This window comes from Leuciscus leuciscus (genome assembly GCF_965113295.1).
Source record: "Leuciscus leuciscus genome assembly, chromosome: 24".
Lineage (NCBI taxonomy): Eukaryota > Metazoa > Chordata > Actinopteri > Cypriniformes > Leuciscidae > Leuciscus > Leuciscus leuciscus.
In genome coordinates this window covers 31,738,869-31,758,868 of record NC_138723.1, presented here as the reverse complement: position 1 = coordinate 31,758,868, position 20,000 = coordinate 31,738,869, and the positions used below count along the sequence as shown (strand labels likewise).

At 36.9% G+C, this 20,000-nt stretch overlaps 1 protein-coding gene and 1 long non-coding RNA gene across 2 annotated transcripts in view; one reads left to right on the top strand and one right to left on the bottom strand.

Moving 5' to 3' along the window:
• Window positions 1-15,709, bottom strand: part of LOC309489800 (protein FAM222A) — an 18,435-nt gene extending 2,726 nt beyond the window's left edge. The window contains exons 1-2 of the mRNA XM_082158715.1: window positions 15,579-15,709; window positions 6-1,726 (exon numbers count right to left, since the gene is read on the bottom strand). Of these exons, the coding sequence (XP_082014841.1) occupies window positions 1,017-1,726; window positions 15,579-15,681 (813 nt within the window). The 5' untranslated portion in view covers window positions 15,682-15,709 and the 3' untranslated portion in view covers window positions 6-1,016. The remainder of the gene's footprint in view (window positions 1-5; window positions 1,727-15,578) is intronic.
• On the top strand, window positions 7,618-8,110 carry LOC309489834. The gene is made up of 2 exons (XR_014202533.1): window positions 7,618-7,684; window positions 7,723-8,110. It is a non-coding gene; the product is annotated as an uncharacterized lncRNA (long non-coding RNA).
• Window positions 15,710-20,000: the final 4,291 nt, after the last annotated feature.

Genomic DNA, 20,000 nt, shown 5'->3' with positions numbered 1-20,000 from the left:
AACACACTCACAAGAGAACACACTCACGAGAGAACACAATCATTTACACAATCATTGCTGTTTTTGGCAGCAATTCAGGACGTCTGCGATCATCTGTGGTCTGAGGAGATATCACACACACACACAGACACACACACACTCACACACACAGACACACAGACACACACACTCTCTCTCTCTCACACACACACACACACACTAGCAGGAAAGAGTCCAAATATTAGCCAAAATACTCTATAAACTCAATCTTTTGCAATAAGCCTTTAAAACCAGGTTAAGATGAACGGATGAAGGTGAAACGAGGTGACGGAGACTGAAGACGTTTGGAGCTTATTTATGCATGTTAATTATCATTTATCACCATCTAAAAAATAATAATAATTTAAAAATGTGTCTATTTTTTAAACTGACTATTGTTAGCAGAACACGACCATTCACAAGTTTGGAGTCAGTAACTTTTTTTTCACCCAAAAGAATGTTATGCAGCAAAAGTGACAGTAAAGACATTTATAATGTTACAAAAGATTATATTAGACGGCCGTCGCCATCTTGGCCGCGCATGACTCCCGGATAGACGAAAATGTGCAGTGAGGTGGAATTAGCTGAGGTGACGTGATGCTAACGCTAGCAGACAAACGGCTAGTAGTGACATCAGCTGCGATCCACCTGTCACTCAAGTGGTCACTCCCTTAATTATGCAGAGCTTAAAGGCCTAATATAATTTAAACGAATGAGTTATAAAAAAACATTCACCCCCCTCACAGTCGTCATGAAGAGCAAAATTTGCTTTATAGACCAAAACCACTTTTTGCACCAGGCTGTAAACGTGTTTTTCTGCTGTAAAGTTGGGCATTTTAACATGCGGGTCTATGGGATTGAGTCTGTTCTGCAGCCGGTCTCTAGTGGCCAGTGGATGAACTGCAGTTTAAGTCTCTTCAGTGCTGGATTCAAGAGAGACTGAAAGGTTTATGATTGATGAGACCCTTTAAACCTCTGATCTACAGTCTGAGCTGGTTCTATCTGAACACGGTCTGGTGTCCGGCGTCGTATCCCAGCATGCTCTCCTTGATGCAGGGCGGATGGATCTCGCTAATCAGGCTCTCCAGAGACCGAAGGCTAGTGCTGAGGAGCGAGGCCCGGCTCCGGCTCGGATCCGCGGGACACGGCTGAGGCCCGGGATCGATGAGCGACGGTCCGGTTGAGTAGCAGTCGCCGTTCCAAGCCGGAGCGAAGAACCGTCCGAACGAGAGCGACGGAGACGCTAGCTGAGATCGATAGCAGAGATCGGAAGAGTGACTCCCGTGTAGAATTCCTCGGTTCTCCCAATAATCCGATCCCAATCCGGTAACGTCTGCGCTTTGAGTTGGCAACACGGCTCCGGAATAAGCGAAGCTGGATTCGGCGAAGGACGGGCTGGGATGAACGTACGGATTCTGTCGGTGTCTGTTACGCGGAGCCACCGCCATCTTGGCTCGTTTGACATCAAACACACCTTTGGTCTTGACGATCGCTAACAAACCCTGGTAGCCGCGGGCGTACGGATGCGGGCCGGAGCCGAGCCGTGTGTCCAGGCCGTTGATGGTCCTGCTGATGTGCTTGTGTGTTGGGACCCTGATGTTGGAGGGGAAGATCTTGATTGACAGCGGGGTGTCGAGTGTCTTCTGTGCGTAGGCGTTCAGCTCGGCCACGGACGGGTGGCGAAGGGAGTGTGTGGAGTTCGGCTCACCTGCGGGGAGAGAGAGAGAGAGAGAGAGAGAGAGAGAGAGAGAGAGACAGAGAGACAGAGACAGAGAGAGAAACACAGAGACAGAGAGAGAGAGAGAGAGAGAGAGAGACACAGAGAGAGAGAGAGAGAGAGAGAGAGACACAGAGAGAGAGAGAGAGAGAGAGAGAGACAGAGAGAGAGAGAGAGAGAGAGAGAGAGAGAGAGAGAGAGAGAGAGAGATAGACGGTGAACGGCATGAATAATTCAACACCTCATTAACTCATTACAGCTGCCAAATAAAAATTCTTAAAAACACTCAAGATTAGTTCATAAAATGAACCGGTCAACTTAATTTATCAAACACAGAACTGTATTTGTACTATATATACACACCTAGATTACGAACGGAAACACACACACTCACATATACTGTACATATATGTTTGTTTTTGTAAAAAGTACTTGCAAAAAAATGCCCTTGCACTCTCAGACTACATATGTAACATGTACTTATCATAGCAATTACAGTAAATTATGCATAATTACATGCAACTAACCCTCAACCAAATCCTAATCCTACTCCTATAGTAAGTGACGTCCCCTGCAGGAGAAGCACAGGTGACGGAGAAGCACAGGTGACGGAGAGTGCAAGTCTGCAGCCAGACGCTATTGAAAATGGCGGGAAAAGCTTCTTCCTGCTGACGAAAACACTTGCCCAAACCTTCACATCAGTCAAAGTGTGTGTGTGTGTTTCATCAGCTGGAAACACTGTCAACAGAAAGCGCTCAGATACAGATGAGCGTCTGGTGTTTTTGATGAACTATATGTAGCTGTAGTGAGTAGAAGTGAGTGTTTCTGAATGTCAGTTTGCTGTTGTGTGTTCATGTAGTTAATTACGCTGAGTGTGTGTTGAAGCGTGTTTTATCAGGTTACTGATGCACTTACTCAGGGTTATGCACTATTGTAACCTAATTTTCCTTGCATGAACATTAAGGAAATTTAATTTAAGAACAATTGTTTAAAAAGTTAATGCACTTTAAAAAGTCATTTCAATTAAAGATGCGATAATTTGGTTTATATTCGCTTATTGCGCTCGCTTGCGCCCTCTTGTGGGCAGAGGAGACAATACAGAATTTTTTTTCGTCTTAACGTTAAGTATTGCCTTTAGAATTCAAATTTCGCTAATATTTGAGAAAGAAATTCGACTTAAGCTTTTCAGCCATTTTGCCAGCTCTACACGGCATTATTCCCAGCGTTTCACATAGCAAACATCCTTCCGACCGGTAACTCGCGCTTATGCAAAACTCTCAATGATGTTTCCAATTTGAGATTGCGCTGTCCAACAGAGCGCTGGAGGGGCTTCGCAATATAAATATAGAAGAGTGATGAGTGCAGGAATGATCACAAGAAAAATCGCCCAATAAAAAGGAAGATATTGTGAGGTTCTCCTTCACGCTCAGACATCTGCATCTCTCTAAAAACTCATTTTGTAGAGGGAGACACCTCGGGCAATGTTTGATCAGTGCATTATGAAATTAATTTGGTCTTTCTTCAGGACAAAATTGGATTACCCTGGGAAATCCAGAGATGAGGAGGGGGATGGGAAAGGAGCTAATTGTGTTTCAGCAGCTTGAGTGGAATTCATTTCATGGCGTTTGGCTTTGCAATCCACTCTTGGAAACGAACGGGACGCCACGTCAGTTGCAAACATTAACATTACAAAACACTAATATACAAGCGGCAAAGTGGAAGCACAGGTTTATATACAGTGAGTTGTGCATGTTTACTTAACCCTTGTGCATCAATAAAAAAAAGTTACACAGGTCCACAGTGGACAAAAATGTCATAAATGAATGTAAAGCTTAATTCTAAAAGTTTGGTCTCATTTTAAAGAAGACCCTTGGCAGATTATTGCTGAAGTAAAAAAAAAAAAAAAAGTTTAAAAAGTAAAACACAAAAAAAGTTGTTTAGGTTTAGGTTAACATTATTTTATATATAAACAAATATTTTATAAAACATGTTGAACTCTAAAACTTCTAGAAAATCAAAGCCATACATCTGAACAAGTCGTGTTCCAAATGTGAGGTTGATATCTCCAGAAATGAGCTTTCAGTGAGAGTGTGTTTGGGCGCAGTAACAGATGTTCCCCATTAGATGCAGCAAATCTCACTGGGACACAGTGCTGGATCTGTGATTTGGATCTCACTGGGACACAGTGCTGGATCTGTGGTTTGGATCTCACTGGGACACAGTGCTGGATCTGTGGTTTGGATCTCACTGGGACACAGTGCTGGATCTGTGGTTTGGATCTCACTGGGACACAGTGCTGGATCTGTGGTTTGGATCTCACTGGGACACAGTGCTGGATCTGTGGTTTGGATCTCACTGTGACACAGTGCTGGATCTGTGGTTTGGATCTCACTGGGACACAGTGCTGGATCTGTGGTTTGGATCTCACTGGGACACAGTGCTGGATCTGTGGTTTGGATCTCACTGGGACACAGTGCTGGATCTGTGGTTTGGATCTCACTGGGACACAGTGCTGGATCTGTGGTTTGGATCTCACTGGGACACAGTGCTGGATCTGTGATTTGCAGTTGAGTTTTTCTCTCTTAAATATTACAAGCACACACACACACATTTTTTATTATACACATTTAAACCACACTCTGACATCCATACCAACACACACACACACACACAATTATAGCTGCATATTTTATCCAGTTGGCTCTATAATATGTAGAAGCAGAAAACAGGAATAATTTGCTTTATAGGCCAAACCTTAGAAAATTGGACCATCTGGTAAAATTTTTGCAAATTTAAATTTTGAAGCCTTGCCAACAGAATGAAAGCCTATGAACAAAGATTGCATAATTTTATAGTTAAATGGCTCTGGGATTAAAAATAGCCGTTTTAATGGGTTTCAATGGGGACACTTTTGTCCAAAAGGTCCTGAGTTTAACTATTTTGTGTTTCTAGTGCAAAATAGATTTATTAAAGGAAATTGAGGTGAAATAGTGAAATTCCAATAAAAATACACACTTGTGCCAAAATCTATTTAAATAGCATTAACACAGGCTAAATGATTTAAAAAAGAAAACACTGAAAAAGACAAATGTCCATAAGGTCGCACAAGGGTCAAGTGCATCTGAGGATCTATAATGAGGACAACAGCGAGGTCTCTATGTTATCACCACAATAAATTCAGGCCAATATCATAATGGTGGACGATTCTGAGATGTCTACAAATGCTGTGTCTTTCAAATGAAAGCGGGACCTGTGAAGGAAAGCGCCGCCGACAAACCGAGATTGGATTTAAACGCATTATTCAAGCAATTTCACGGCTGTTTAGCTTCCCACAACACGTGGAAGGTGCTCCACTTACGAGCAGTAAATCTACTAGCAGAAAATATGTCTGGAACGACACCTTTATGGAAAGAAAAGTGCTGAAATTAAGGCAGGTCAATCAAAATCACTCAGTGGCGGACAATTGAAGGATCTCAAAACACAAACACAACCCATTCAGAGCCATTTTGAGCGTCTCCTCCGTCACGTTGTTCCCGTCTGGGATTGATTCGGGACTTCATTTCATTCCAGGCCCACAATGAGCCTCCAACTGTGAAAAGGATTCAATCTACAAGATCCATCTCATAAAGGAAATAAATTGAGTGCTTAAAAAGAAGGGAAGAGCCGAGGTGGAGAGACCCAACGCGGTCGAGCAACTCAGAGGAGCCACAAACACTGGGAGGAAAATCAATCAAAACGGAGATGGTGGAATACAATAGGTTTGAAGTTTAAGGCCAAAGTGCTTGTTCAAAGTGCTTGAGTTTGAGTGTTTGTTGCTCTCAGAGTGAACGTCCATTCATTAAAGTCCCCCTGTAGTCAATCATTTTATCCCTTAAAACTTCATCTTTGATCCCCAAAATTACAGGCATTGTTTCCTTGAACAAAATGTGTTCATGCCTTAAAATATCTTGAATGTAACTCGACACGCTTGCCTCATTTAGTATTCGCGGTTCTATGAATATGCAAATGAGCCCCGCCTCCACTCACTCACTCAGCTCAGAGATCCACTGGTTGACGATCACACGTTGATCTGATTGGTTACAAGGTAGTTTGTGACGTCAGAAACACCAGCGATTTCAAAGCGTGTTTTTGCAACATGACATCATGACTTTGCGTAAACATACACGCCACTTTCAAGTCAAGTGGCGTGTTATTTATACGCATTTTGAGCTATCCGCGTGCATGTCCACGCCGAAACGAACCGTCATCTTCCGCGTGTATGTCTACGCCGTTAAACGTCAGAGTGATTCCGCGTGTATGTGTACGCCGTTAAATGTCCGAGCGAAACTGAGCAAAATGTATATCTACATCTGGGGAGCAATATTTTTTTTCCTAGGATGGTAGGGGAACACTCATAAATGGTATTAACCCCAGTGACGGGTAGGTTTAGGGACGCGGTTGGGGTAGGTCATATATATTTATATATACAGTAATGTAACGTTAAGTCACCGGCGTTGATAAACACGCTGAAAATCGATTATGCGTGTTGATAACACGCCAAAAATGGAAATACGAATTGGCGTGTCATACATTTCATGAGATCAGTCTGGTTTTTGAGACTGTCTTTGGTTCACTGCAGTTTTAAGGAGAAAATACTCAGCAATGCTGTCGACTTATGAATTTACACATGGTTTGTCTTAAAGCATATTAAAAACACCACATAGACACATAAACAACATTAAACGCTGGATTTACACCACAGGGGGACTTTAACTCTTCAACTGAGTATAACCCTAACCATAACTAGTGACCAGTCAGTCAAACCAATCATTGATTACAGACCCATGAAATGACTTTCTCTCTAGACGTAGTGACTATAAACAGGACATCTTTACCTCATTTACCCCAGAATAGCACCTTAAAGGTACACACAACTCCTCTACGGTACTAATATGCACTGTTTACAGATGGATAAGGAACAAAGTTGTCCATTTAAAAGTATTGACCCGGTGACAAGCTATTGTACGCCTCAACGTAATACATCTGACACTATGAGGAACATGTAAACCAATGAGAGGACAGTTTAACTCACATGTGACCTGCCTTTAGCAAGTGAACCAAAGCAAGAAGAAAATGCAACATTGTAACAATTTCAGTCGCTGTTTCAGAACATAGAAAAAAAAAAGGTGCCCTAAAACTCTTGTGTCTCAGTGTTAGTTGGTTATGAAGAGGTAATTAGCATCCTGACCTTCAGTAATTATCCACCAAGCACACAATAACCCTTCAGATATAAATACACAGCAATCAAGAAGCACACATCACATTCCTCAGCTTAAGAAGCGTTCAGTGGTTCAACAAACCCTCGATCGTGAGGACAAGGGTGAAGAAATCTCAATTAACACGCAGATAATTAACTCCACACACACTCTGATACACACTGAGCTTAAACTGATACACGACTCGTTCATTACTGAGAGGAAAGACTAACAGATGGAGATCTTTCACACACACACACACACACACACACGCACACACACACACACAACGCTCGCGGCTCCGTGACATTCAACACACAAACTCAGAAAACACACTCTAGTCTCCATCCAAAACCATAGTGTGTGTGAGTGTGTGTACATATCTGTGAGAGTGAGTGTGAGTGAGTGTGTGTGTGTGTGAGTGTGTGTACCTACTTAACTATGGTTTGAGGACAAATTTGTACCCAGAAGTGACCAAAACCTGACAAAATCTCCAAAAACCTCCTTTAGGGACGTCCTTGTTTGTAAATCTGTATAAAAATAAAGTAATAAAAGTTGTTGTTTTTATGTAAAAATGCAGAAAGTTGTGTGTGATGAGTAGGGGACAGAATATACAGTTTGTATAAAAACCATTACAACTATGGAATGTCCCCATTTAGATATCTACGTAAACATGAGTATGTGTGTGTGTGTGTGTGTGTGTGTGTGTGTGTGTGTGTGTGTGTGTGTGTGTGTGTGTGTGTGTCTCAACAGTATGACTTTCAGTTTCTTGGACTATATTTCATGCATTTCAGTTAGTTTTCAAGTCCAAGTGTTCACAGCATATGGGTTTAAAGTGAGGAAATAATGACAGATATATTCATCATTAGCTCAAGTATTCCATTAAAGCTACACAACAGCAGAGACAAACCTAATTATCTTTGTCTAGACTCTTCAGACATCTCTCGCATTATTAATATTAACACACATTAATACAAAGCCACATGAATCTCAGAGGAATCAATGCATATGTGATTTCTCGTCCACTCATCGGGTCTGTCTCTTTCACTCATTCTTCCAGTCACGTGTGACTCTCAGGAACATAAATATGCATAAATAAATGCACACAAAAATGCATACAAAAATGAATAAATAAATACATGCACGCAAAAATGCATAAATACATGAACAAAAAAATGCATAAATAAATGCACACAAAAATGCATAAATAAATACATGCACGCAAAAATGCATAAATACATGAACAAAAAAATGCATAAATAAATGCACACAAAAATGCATACAAAAATTTATTAATAAATACATGCACGCAAAAATGCATAAATACATGAACAAAAAAAATGCATAAATAAATGCACACAAAAATGCATACAAAAATTAATGAATAAATACATGCAAGCAAAAATGCATAAATACATGAACAAAAAAAATGCATAAATAAATGCACACAAAAATGCATACAAAAATTAATGAATAAATACATGCACGCAAAAATGCATAAATACATGAACAAAAAAAATGCATAAATAAATGCACACAAAAATGCATACAAAAATTAATGAATAAATACATGCACGCAAAAATGCATAAATACATGAACCAAAAAAATGCATAAATAAATGCACACAAAAATGCATACAAAAATTAATGAATTTGCAAAATTCATTTTGCAAAGTTCATAAAAATTAATGAACATGCACGCAAAAATGCATAAATACATGAAAAAAATGCATAAATAAATGCACACAAAAATGCATACAAAAATTAATGAATAAATACATGCACGCAAAAATGCATAAATACATGAACAAAAAAAATGCATAAATAAATGCACACAAAAATGCATAAATACATGAACAAAAAAATGCATAAATAAATGCACACAAAAATGCATAAATACATGCACACAAAAATGCATGCAAAAATTTATAAATAAATGCACGCAAAAATGCATAAATAAATGCATAAATAAAGAGTTATTTAGCTAGTAATCTACAGCATGTAATTTAACATTAACACATTCCTTTTATCTTTCAGCCATCTGAGGCTCAGAACCAAAGTCATTTTGGATAAAAACGTCAAATAAATAAACAAATAAGCAACATTTTTAAGTTGCTTTTGATAAAAGCTTCTAATAATTAAAGCAAAAAAAATGGTGAAACTGCATAAAATTTATATTATAAGCTCAAAGCAGATTTTATTATTATGATTTTATCTTTCTTACACTCCTGTATGAAGTAACATCTAAAAATCAATCCCATTTTGAAGCAAAAGTGCTAATACAACAGTGCTCTCTGGCTGTTGATGTAAAATACGGGATAATAATATTTGCATTAATATCTACAAGCCTTTGAGTCTGGATCTGCCCTTGGACGAGGCGACATTAACCTGCGTCACAGATTCAATTAAAGAGGCGATGGGGGCGTTTGATGAGGACGATCTGATAGGAATCGTCAAGGTGAAGGTCTGAACACGCAGCCGCTGGTTAACTTCCCCCGTTAGACATAAAAATATCAGAATTTAGACTTTTTTATTGTCAATTTAAACTTTTTACTGTCATAATTTTGCCTTTTTGCTGTCATCATTTTGCCCCTTTTGCTGTCATAATTTCGAACTTCTTAATGTCGTAATTTAGACTTTTTAATGTCAAAAGCAATGTCATATTTTTTAATATGAGTCATATAATGTCATAAATTTAATGTAATAATTGCAACTTTTTATCGTTTAAAATTATTTTATCGTGATAATTTCATTATTCAACTTTTTATTGTTGCAATTTTAATGTTGTTGTCTTCATTTCTACTTTTTAATGTCATAATTTCGACTGTCATTTTGACTTTTTACTGTCGGAATTTCAACTTTTTACTGTCATAATTGTAACTTTTTATCGTCGTAATAAAAAATTATCGTTGTAATTTCGACTTGTAATTTCTACTTTTTATTGATATGATATCTATGACCTTTTACTGTCATAATTTCGACTTTTTACTATAGTAATTTAGACGTTTTAATGTCTAAATTTAGACTTTTTCATGTAATTTCGACTTTCATAATTGTAACTTTTTATCGTCGTAATTTAGACGTTTTAATTTCATAATTTAAACTTTTAATTAATGTTGTAATTTGAACGTCTAATGTTTTAAACGTTTACTGTTGCATTTTAGATGTTTTAAAGTCATAATTTAGACTTTTAATGTTGTAATTTGAACGTCTAATGTTTTAAACGTTTACTGTTGCATTTTAGATGCTTTAATGTCATAATTTAGACTTTTAATTAATGTTGTAATTTGAACATCTAATGTTTTAAACTAGGGCTGTCAAAGTTAACGCATTAATAACGCGTTAACGCAAAATCATATTTTGCGCTAATCAAGCACTAATTTTTTTAACGCGCGATTAACGCAGCGCGTATTTTCTGTTTGACCCGTGGCCCAACCCCTAGTTGGAGAAATGGAGATACACAGTGTTGCCAACTTAGCGACATTGCAGACCCCTTTAGCGATTTTTTTCCCTTCAACAAAGCGCCCAAACCTTATTTAGTTTCTGAGAATCTACCGGTACCGCCGGTACTGCTCTCTCAGCACGCGCGCGCATCTCTCTCTCGCTCGCTCGCTCGCTCTCTCTCTCTCTCTCTCTCTCTCTCTCTCTCTCTCTCTCTCTCTCTCTCTCTGCGTCTCGCGCGGAGGAGCAGCGCTTTAATTCAGTTAAGCACAGATATTATGTTGCTTCACTAATTTTACAAGTATAGCCGAAATCAGAGCACAGATATTGTCTTTATCTTATGTGAATTTGATTTCACCAGACGACGGCTCGATTATCAGAATTGTTGTGCAGATTAACTGAACATCTTGGAAGGGAGAGCTGGTTATCTTAATGGGTCGCGTTTCAGTCACCATTTCAAATTCATTCCGTTGTTTGACAACAGAAACAGTAAAATATACAAATGAAAACAGTTTTATTGAGAATTTAGCTTAATCAAAATGGGCACAGAGAGAGACAAACTACAATGTAATAATAAATAATAAATGTACATTTAGCATTTTCAGAAGGGCTGCCCTGTCATGCAAAATCTAAACATGTTTGTGTTAGTAAATTGCTCAGTGCAAAGAAAGAGAAGTAATGGTAACCTGGCATTTTTTTTTTGTTCTTTCTACATGTGTCTAATAGACATGAACAAGTTCTTTGAAAAACATCTATGACCTTTGAAACATGTCTCGTCTTCATGCTCTATATATGGTTTCAATAATAAACATATATTTGCATAAATTTTTATTGAAATTTATTGAAATATTTCTGGTACAGGATATACAATCCTCTATTCCAGACTCTAAAAACACAAACAAATATATATATACACATATAAAATTCACATTTTAACATTTATAAAAACCCATCAAATTTCATAATTGAAGTTTTTCTAACAATCATAACTAAATTACATTCATAAATTACATTAGTTAATAACAAGCTTTATAGTTATACATAACATCTTTTGACTGGCAAAATGCGTCCAGCCTATTCTTAAAGGAATTAATAGAAGTGGAACACACAACTTCTTCTGGAAGCTCATTCCATAAGTTTACCGCACGCAGTGTAAAAAAAATCTTTCTCTTTTCAGACAGACATGTTCTAGGGTAGAGTTTTAAAGAATTCCCTCGTGTCTCGTACCTATTATTCCAGAACTGAAGAATAGGTTCAACTGTTACATCGTATAATCCCTGTACAAGTTTATATACCTGAATCATATCTCCTCTGTATCTCCTAAATTTGAGTGTTGGTAAACTTAATTTCCTCAATCTATCTTCATACGACATATTTTTCATTCCTGGAATTAATTTAGTTGCTCTTCTCTGGACTCTTTCAATTTTTTCTACATATTTTAATTTATATGGACACCAGACTGAGCTTGCATATTCAAGATGTGATCTTACCAGGGATTTATACAATGGTAAAAATATATCCTTACCTAAATTTTGAAAAGTTCTTCTTATTATTGCAATCATAGATGTTGCTTTTTTAACTTTTTCAGAAATATGTGTGTGGAATTCAAGTGAACCATCCACCACAACACCTACGTCTCTTTCCTCCCGTACAGAATTCACCACTATATCCCCAACTACATAATCGGCCATAGTGTCTTTTTTTTTCCCAATATGTAAATATTTACACTTTTCGGGATTAATCTTTAATAGCCACTGGTCACACCATTTGCTCGTGTTACATAGATCTTCTTGAAGATAGGCTCGGTCTGTGTCACTTGTTATTATTCTAAAAAATTTTGTATCATCCGCAAAAAGGTAAACATCAGACTGCATCGTATCTGGCAGATCGTTTATATATATTACAAATAGAACAGGACCCAAGACTGATCCCTGTGGGACCCCAGATGTCACCGGCTTCCAATCTGAGGCAGCACCATTCACTACCACCTGTTGTTTTCTATTGTGCAAAAAATCCTGTATCCAATAAATAACTCTGTTGTCTAAACAATAAGATTTTAACTTTGATAGTAGTCTTTTATGAGGGACAGTGTCAAAAGCTTTTTGAAAGTCCAGATAAATACAGTCTACTGTTTGACCTCTATCCAAGGCTTGTGACCATTTGTCAAAAACTGTGAGTAACTGAAGAGAGGTTGACCGCCCAGATATGAAACCATATTGTTTACTACTAAATAATTTATTACTTTTCATGTGCTGGACTATATATGTCCTTATCAATTTTTCCATAGTTTTGCTAACAATTGACGTTAAACTGACTGGTCGATAGTTTCCAGCTAGAGATTTATTTCCTTTTTTAAAAATTGCACTAATTTGGGCCTCTTTCCAGTCATTTGGTAAAACTGAGTCCTCTAATGATTTGTTAAAAAGTACTGTTAGCGGTTCAGCAATCTCAGTCGCCAGTTCCTTCAAAATCCTAGGATGTATCAAATCCGGTCCAGGGGATTTATATACATTCATTTTCTGTAAAAGCCGTTTTGTATCTTCAACTGATATTTCAATATTTTCTGTTTGTTGAACTTTCAACCTTGGTACCTCGGGTATCTGCCCATCAGGCTCTTCAACAAATACACTACAGAAGTATTCTGACAATATATCTGCCTTTTCTATATCTTTCTCTGTTTTTATAGAATTAGTATTATTCTGATTGCAATATAGATCACCCACTGCCGTTTTTATTTTTGTCTTTTTGTTTATATAATTCCATATAACCTTTGGTTTATATTTAGATTGCTTGGCTATTTCTTCTTCATATTTTCTCTTTAAATTTCTCGTTCTCATCCTCACAATGTTTCGAACTCTCCGATAAGCCTGTTGTATTTCTGGTTTATTATTTCGTAATGCTTTCCTTCCAAGATTGTTTTTTTCTTTAATTTTTTCTTTTGTAATATCGTCTAATGGAAAGAAGTGTTTTTTATTTTTATTGTTATTATTATAGGACCTAATTTTAACAATAGGTACAAATTTCTCCTCTATTTCCTTTAACTTAGACTTTATAAGTACCCATTTTTTATTAACATCATAATTGGATAGATGTAATTTCCAATCGAAATTTTCCAGTTCCCAACGTGCTTCATCGTAATTGGCCTTATTGTAATTCCTTCTTGTGGGTATGTTATTTAACATTTGTGTATAACAAATTACCTTAAACAACAAGACACAATGATCACTCTTGCCCAAAGGGCTTAGATATTGAATGTCATCTATCATATATTCCTCATTTGTTACAATAAGATCCAATACATGTGGTGTATCACCACCTCGCCACCTTGTTGGTTCTAAAACATGTTGGAACAACCATAGATTATGAATACAGTCCAAAAACCTGTTGTCTAATGATATGGGGTTATTTCCCTTCACTTCTAGTAATCTCCAATCTATATTTGGCAAATTAAAATCTCCCATAATTAATTTGTATGAATGTTTTATAATCGACACTTCTTCTAGTAAAACCAAAAGGTTATCATTGTTGCTCTCTGTTCCACTATCTGACCTGTAAATTAGTCCAATAATCACATTCTCGTTGTTACTACATTTAATCTTAACAAAAATACTTTCTTGGAATTCTGAAACAGTTACCATTTCTTTTGCTTCTAAAGTTTTATGTACATAAAGCAGTAAGCCTCTACCTATATCATTCTCTATATTCCTTGAAAACATGTTATAGTCCTCTATTTCATCCAAGTTGAATTCTGTTGGGATCATCTGTTGCTTATGACTCTTTGATTTAACTTCTGTAATTCCCATAATATGAATAAGCGGGAGTAATCTCAAACGAACAGCAAATTCAGGCAATTTGTTATGAAATTGATCTGCATTGGTGTATAAACATAATATGTTAGGCGGAGATTTACACTCCTGTGCTACTTTAACAGAGACGGGATCAGGCTGTTTAAGTCACTCAATCTTAGGAATTCTCACCACTCTCCTTGCCCAGGGAGGTCCACGGACTCTGAAGGTGTATTCTCCTGATGACTTCCGCTGTTTTTCCTTTGCTTCTTCATATAGCTCCTTTTCCTTTTCTCTCTCAGTCTTTGTCAGATCATTTGCTAATCTCACATTTCTATGCTTGTCCGTTTGGTGCAGCGCCGAGATCTTCCTGAACAGGCTGATCTTTAACTCCATACTTTGCAGAGTAACCAGAACAGGTCTCCCCAGTCTCACAGGTTCATCTGCCCCCTCACTCCTGCTGTATTTTCCAAGCCGTGCAACTCTCACGAAGGAATCCACAGTTGTACGGACCTTGCACGTTTTAAACACATCTTTTACGGCGTCTACATCTTTGTGATGTCGCTCTTCCCTCTCCTCCCCATCACTCTCTTTTATTCCAAACAGCACAATGTTCCGTTCTCTTGATTTCCTTTCGTCCAGTTCAGTGAGAACTTTGTTAAAGGCAAAAGAATTCCCCTTTGGTTCAGCGTTTCCCACAACTTCGGCCCAACCAAGCATCTATATTTATCCATGCCCAGGTTGATTAGAGTATTACAAACTTGAAAAGTATTAATTTAAGGTACATTTAGAACAAATAAAAAAATGTGTGATTAAATGCGATTAATCGCGAGTTAACTCATGACAATCATGCGATTAATCGCGATTAAAATTTTTAATCGATTGACAGCCCTATTTTAAACGTTTACTGTTGCATTTTAGATGTTTAAAAGTCATAATTTAGACTTTTAATTAATGTTGTAATTTGAACGTCTAATGTATTAAACGTTTACTGTTACATTTTAGATGTTTTAATGTCATAATTTAGACTTTTAATTAATGTTGTAATTTGAACGTCTAATGTTTTAAACGTTTACTGTTAAATTTTAGATGTTTTAATGTCATAATTTAGACTTTTGATTAATGTTGTAATTTGAACGTCTAATGTTTTAAACGTTTACTGTTACATTTTAGATGTTTTATTGTCCAAGTTTAGACTTTTTTCATTTCGACTGTTGTACTTTTTTTTGCTATGATTTCTATGACTTTTTACTGTTGTAATTTCAACTTTATATTTAATGTCGTAATTATTGTTTTAATTGCAACTTTTTAATGTCAAGTTTGTGTTTTAATTTGTGATTTACAAAAGCATGATTTTTTTCTTCTGTGACAGAGCAGACTTACTCTTGTGATTGAGCGTGTCCAGGATCTGTGTTGCACACGTCAGCGGTCGGTGTTGGTGTTGGTGTCGGGCCGGTTGGTTCGGTCTCTGAAGACACGCCAGCATGGTGCCGTTTCAGCTCTACAGGTCAGAGATCTGCAACAAGAGACAAACCAGTTCAAAATGAGTTGATCAGACGTTTCTAAACCAGCAAACAGAAGCTGCTACATGAGATTTAGACTCATAGTGCGTGGTCTGTTTCTGGAAACCTCTGATTTATCTGCTTATTGCTCTCATTTCCAGAGGGCAACTGTTCAGAAGCATCTGTACGGACACGATTACCGACAACAGCAGAGATGAAAGAAACCGCCAGGAGAAACATCAGCAGACCTTCATCTTCGCCTCACAGGAATCCTTTCTTCAAAACCAGTGACCCGACAGCTAAAACCTGAGCGTTCACAACAAGGCCTCCATTATGGCACATTTGTCAAGAAGAGAAGATTCAGGTTTGTGTGGAGAGGGAGAGAGAGAGAGAGAGAGAATAAATCAGGTCCTCCTGGTAAAAGCCGTTGTAGTTTTATCAACAAGCATACAGTAAAAGCAGCTTCAGCTCAGGGCAACAAATGCATTAAAGGCAAGGCAAGGCAAGTTTTATTTTTTTATTTTTTAAAGACACAAGAACTCTATATATATATTCAAAAGAGAAAGTGAACAAGATAGACGATTTATAAGGGACGGCAATGACTTCAGCCTGGAGTAAACATTCAGCGTTCGTTCATCTGCAAAAAACACTTCAGTTTCCATAAAAATCTGAAGCAGCGCAACAGTTTTCAACATTGATAATAATCATAAATGTTTCTCGATCATCAAATCATCATATTAGAATGATTTCTGAAGGATCATGTGACACTGAAGACTGGAGTAATGATGCTGATAATTCAGTTTGATCACAGGAATAAATTACACTTTACTGTATATACACTGTGACGTGCCTCTAGGCCCATAGTACTACAGCGGGTTGGGAGGGGGGAGTTTGAGGCAATCATAATGTGAAACACCTGCAGAGAATTCTTCCGTTATGTTGGGTTGCTGTTTTCCGTAGTTGTTTTTTTTCTTATTTAGTTATGAGTTGTAAATGTTATTTTTGTTAATAAATACTTTAAGATTCGCTTTTGTTCTCGTTGCCTCCCTTATTTTCTCGCGGCTCAGAGCCGGCCGTGACGACATAAAAAAACAGCTGTTTTACACTGGAATAATATTTTGTGATATTCTGTATTTTTGAGAACACTACCAGTCAAAAGTTGGGGATCTGTACGATTTTTTATGTTTTTAAAAGAAATCTCTTCTGCTCACCAAGGCTGCATTTAAAAAAAATCTAGTAAAGTGTAATTTATTCCTGTGATCAAAGCTGAATGTTCAGCATCATTACTCCAGTCTTCAGTGTCACATGATCCTTCAGAAATCATTCTAATATGATGATTTGCTGCTCAATAAACATTTATGATTAATATCATATTATTTTAAATTGTCAAAATATTTAACAGTATTAGTTTTTTTTTTTTTCAAGATCATACCGATCCAAAACGTTTGACTGGTAGTCTATATTCACATAGAAAACAGATATTTTACATTATAAAAATATTTCATTGTTTTACTGTATTTTTGAGTGCTACTGTACATTATATACACACACACACACAGAAGACAGAACGTCATGAGGGAGAGTAAATGATGAAGCGTCTCTACATAAAAACGAAGGATCTTGTTGTCTTTGAGCTGTCGGAGGGACGTCAAACTTTGAATGGCAAGGATGGTAAATCCTTGGCACTTTGCTGTGACATCGGCACCAGCGATAAGCATATCATCAGGCACAATGAGATAACGCTCCCGCACACCGACCCACGCCGATCAAGGATTCCTGATAATCCCTGTATTCTGCTATTTTCCCACTTTAAATCGTCTCAGGCCCAAGGGCAGAAACACAAGGCGTCTAATTATCAGAACAGAGCCGAGAAGCGCTGGGCGTTTGAGGAGATAAAGTCACATGACAAACAGGACCCTTTACATCTCATCTGATCCGTGTTTGAATCCCTCGGGATGAGACCGTGGATCCGGTTCGCTGAGCTGATTCTGGAAGCTACAAAGGAAGCTCCATTTTTGCCACAAAAGAATAAAATCATGCTTTGTTAAATCTTAATTATGACTTAAAAAGTCAAAATTTTCTGTCAATTCGACTGTCATTTTGACTATTTAATGTTGTAATTACGACTTTTTAGTCATAATTTTGACTTTAATTTTTACTCTTTAATGTCGTAATTTTGTTTTTTTACTGTCATAATTTTGTCTTTTTACTGTCGTAATTTCAACTTTTTATTTAATGTCATAATTTTTACTTTATTACTTTTCTACCTTACTGTAATTGAAATGGCTCATGAATTGAGAAATCAAATTTTCCTTGATCTTTGTACGTGTAAGAGCTCATTGTAATAATAAACCCTGTAAGTTTCAGAACTCAAAACTTCCTCGTTAGTCCAAAAACAGCTTTTATTGAAACCAAACATGCTGAGACTCTCAAAACAGGCAAATATTGTGTGATTAATCGTCCTGAACGACACATCGCTCTACCGTTAGTCATCAGTAATGGTTTAATGAGAGAATAACACTGGTGTTCTCATGACCGGAGTGTCGAATCAGCTTTATTGACTTCTTGTTCTCAGGTTGAAAGTTTGGAAAGTGACTTTGGTTTGGAGGATTTGTACAGATCAGCTCCTGTAGGATGAGTGACAGACCGTCTCTCTGTGGAAACGGGATCCTATCAGAATAATGAGAAGATAACGGAGAGAGAGAGAGAGAGAGAGAGTTTGACACGCAACATCAGCGGATTCATCCGTAAAACTCCTCATGCATTTTTAATAGAATCTATAACTCCAGGATTAGCCGATAAGAGACAGTCCTGTTTAAATTTTCGAATGCTTAGCATAATTGGTATCAGAGCGCAGCGGAGAAGACAAAGATGTTTCTTTAGAGCCGAGCTGCTAAATAACCTCTGAAACTGTTCAAGCACGTCTCACCGAAGCCGGGAAACATGCGCTCATTTACATCCCAACATTTACAGGGGATTCGCAGCCCGCTTTACATGGCAGATCTGATGGATTATACAGCAACTGCGGCTTCATCACACGTTTATCTATACAGTCTTATAATTAGTGCACTGCAAAAATGCTTTTCTTACTTAGTATTTTTGTCTTCTTTCCACTTTCCAGTCCAAATATCTAAAAATTCTTAAAGATGTCTTTGCTAAAGTAGTAAAATGCCATACGATTTTATGTCTTCTTTTCTGGGCAAAATTAAGTGAGTTGTAGCTTAATAAAAGCTAAATTATCTGCAAATGAGGTGAGAAAAATAATCTTAATTGAAACAGAAACAAGATAATTTTTCTTACCCCATTGGGAGATCATTCTGCTTGTTTTAAAACTTACTTAATTTTGATTTATGTTCACAGAAAACAAGAAATAATAGCTTATGGGATTATACTACTTTAGTAAAGACATCTTTATTTAAGAATTGTTTAGATATTTGGACTGGACAAAAATACTAAGTAAGAAAAGCATTTTTTGCAGTGTGCTCGAGTTATACTGCTGATTTATGCATGATATAAATATGATGTTGTTCACAAGCGCAAAAAATTGTGTGCAACAAAATGTGCAACTACTTCCATAAACATACACATTAATAAACACATTTATTTGCTAACACTTTACAATAATGTCCCATTAGCCAGTGCATTAACTAGTCATTTGCTATTATTCTTTGTTAATGTTTGATAAAACTGTGAAATGTCATCGTACTTTTTCACTTTTCAATTCGAAAAAACATTAAAGTCTTGAAACACAAAGTTGCATGTAGAAATTGTAAGTCGCACATCTGATCTAATGAAGTGTTTCTGTCAGTGACCCGACGCTCCTTTTTATCATAGTAATTTAGAATTTTTGCTGTCATAATTTCGACTTTTAATGTCAATTGCAACTTTCGTGATTTTGACTTTTTAAATGTAAATTTCAACTTGTTATAGTCATATTTTCATTATTGACTTTTTATTGTTGCAATTTTGACTTGGTTGTCATAATTTCTATTTTTTAATGTCATAATTTTGACTTTGTCATTTGGATTTTTTAATGTTGTTATTTCGACTTTTTCTGTCATAATTTATTTTTACTGGCGTAATTTAAACTTTTTACTATAGTAATTTAGACGTTTTAATGTCTAAATTTAGACCTTTTAAATGTAATTTCGATTGTCATAATTGTAACTTTTTATTGGCGTAATTTAGACTTTTTTAATGTTGTAATTTAACGATCTAATGTTGTAAACGTTTATTGTCTTATTTTAGACGTTTTAATGCCATAATTTAGACTTTTTTTAATAATGTTGAAATTTTGACTGTC